This window comes from Limulus polyphemus, unplaced genomic scaffold, assembly GCF_000517525.1.
Source record: "Limulus polyphemus unplaced genomic scaffold, Limulus_polyphemus-2.1.2 Scaffold3250, whole genome shotgun sequence".
In the NCBI taxonomy this organism is placed as follows: domain Eukaryota; kingdom Metazoa; phylum Arthropoda; class Merostomata; order Xiphosura; family Limulidae; genus Limulus; species Limulus polyphemus.
In genome coordinates this window covers 92,029-93,658 of record NW_013668860.1, presented here as the reverse complement: position 1 = coordinate 93,658, position 1,630 = coordinate 92,029, and the positions used below count along the sequence as shown (strand labels likewise).

At 34.9% G+C, this 1,630-nt stretch overlaps 1 protein-coding gene across 1 annotated transcript in view; it reads right to left on the bottom strand.

Annotated features, from left to right (window-relative positions):
* Positions 1 to 1,630, bottom strand: part of LOC106468988 (carboxypeptidase D-like) — a 52,038-nt gene that overhangs the window by 4,049 nt on the left and 46,359 nt on the right. Inside the window, exon 25 of the mRNA XM_013929442.2 lies at positions 619 to 862. Coding sequence (XP_013784896.1) covers positions 619 to 862 — 244 coding nt within the window. The remainder of the gene's footprint in view (positions 1 to 618; positions 863 to 1,630) is intronic.

The window sequence follows — 1,630 nt, the reverse complement described above, 5'->3', positions numbered from 1 at the left end:
GCATGATAGATAGGTAACGTGTGCAAAGGGAAAAAAAAAGGCACCAAAGAAACATTGCTTTACAAACCTTATGACTTAATAAAACAAATTAGATATTTTGCGTACGAAAACATCGTAATGTTTACTGATAAACTGCCAAATTTCGTTAACATTTGCTTACTAATTTAAAAGTTATAGCACGAAAACTATAACAAGCACAAATGGGTTACGAGGTTGGTCCCAGGGCCTGAGCCCGTGCTGAAAGTGTTAAAGTTAGATATATCAATATATCTTGCTATTATAATATTTTCAAGTACCTTTACAAAAAAAGGCCTCTTTTTAAGCACTTTCAAGCCCTCCAAATTCCATTCTCAATTTCAAGGGCTTTCAAGGATGCATATGTACCCTGATCAAACAGTAGCATGCCATAAAAAAAAAGTCAAATGTGAAACCTATGTATAGCAAGAAAATTGTTACACATTTTGAGTATCTCACAAAGCAGGTAAAAAAAATAACAAAACATATATATCGGATGTTATAGAAATAACTTTCATGTTGACAACAGAATATACTATTTACAAATGTTCAGTATTTATTACCAAGTTGAACAGATTATTTTTTAATAATTTAAACACTTACCGTGGTTTACCATTTTTCCATTTATAAGTGTTATACAGTTCATCTTCTGAACTGGTGTCATCCCTGTATTCTTCCGGTTTCAGAAGTTTCTTCATAGATTCGGGATCTTTTGGATCAAGGTCGTCTTCATCATCAAATAAAGTGTTGGCTTGTAGCTTATGAAGAGCATGATAGCGAGTTCTCTGTCTTGTGACGATGCTGTAAATGCACAGGATGCCGACTAACACAATCAGCGACACCGAACCTAAAGGAAAAGAAGAAACAAGCCCGACCTAATGAGAAAATTTAATCCTAAACATCAATGGCACACTCTACAATTCTGAAAACATTATCAAATGTTAATTATTCTGATTTCTGAATTGAGAAGCTGTTGACACAACGTTATTCCTACATATATAAAATTCTATTGAAAGAGTTAGATTATAAAATGGAAAACAAATTATATATATATATATATAGTTAAGTGGTGCACTGTTTACTGTAGACTTTGCTATATGTATGTCTATCTATCTGTCTACGGTAAATAGTGTACCAACCACTTAACTATTTCAATGCTTAGCCCTTTGATTGTGGCTGCTTTAAACAGGTGGGGAATTTTTGCAAGCCGTACACTCTATACAGCACACTTGTATTCACCAGCCAGAGGCGGACTGTACCCTACACAGCGATTCAGTAGACAGTGGGTTAATATTTTATGGAACTCGATAGATAACACCATACTTTGACTGTGACATATATGTAACTAGGTTCATAGCTAAAAACAAAATGTTTAGTCAAAGGAATGTTTTGGTGAACCAGGGCAATAAAAAAACCAAACCTCCTTTTTATAGACGGAGAAATATTGAAACCCCACGGAATTCTACATTCAGGCCATATCACTCACTATGATTATTCCATTATTTCTCGGACCTGACGAAGGACTCAAAACAGGGACATAAGATGACTTCATACGTTGGTGGTGTACCCAGGAAATTAGTTGCACCCATGTAACAGCTGAAAAATTAGCCTCACC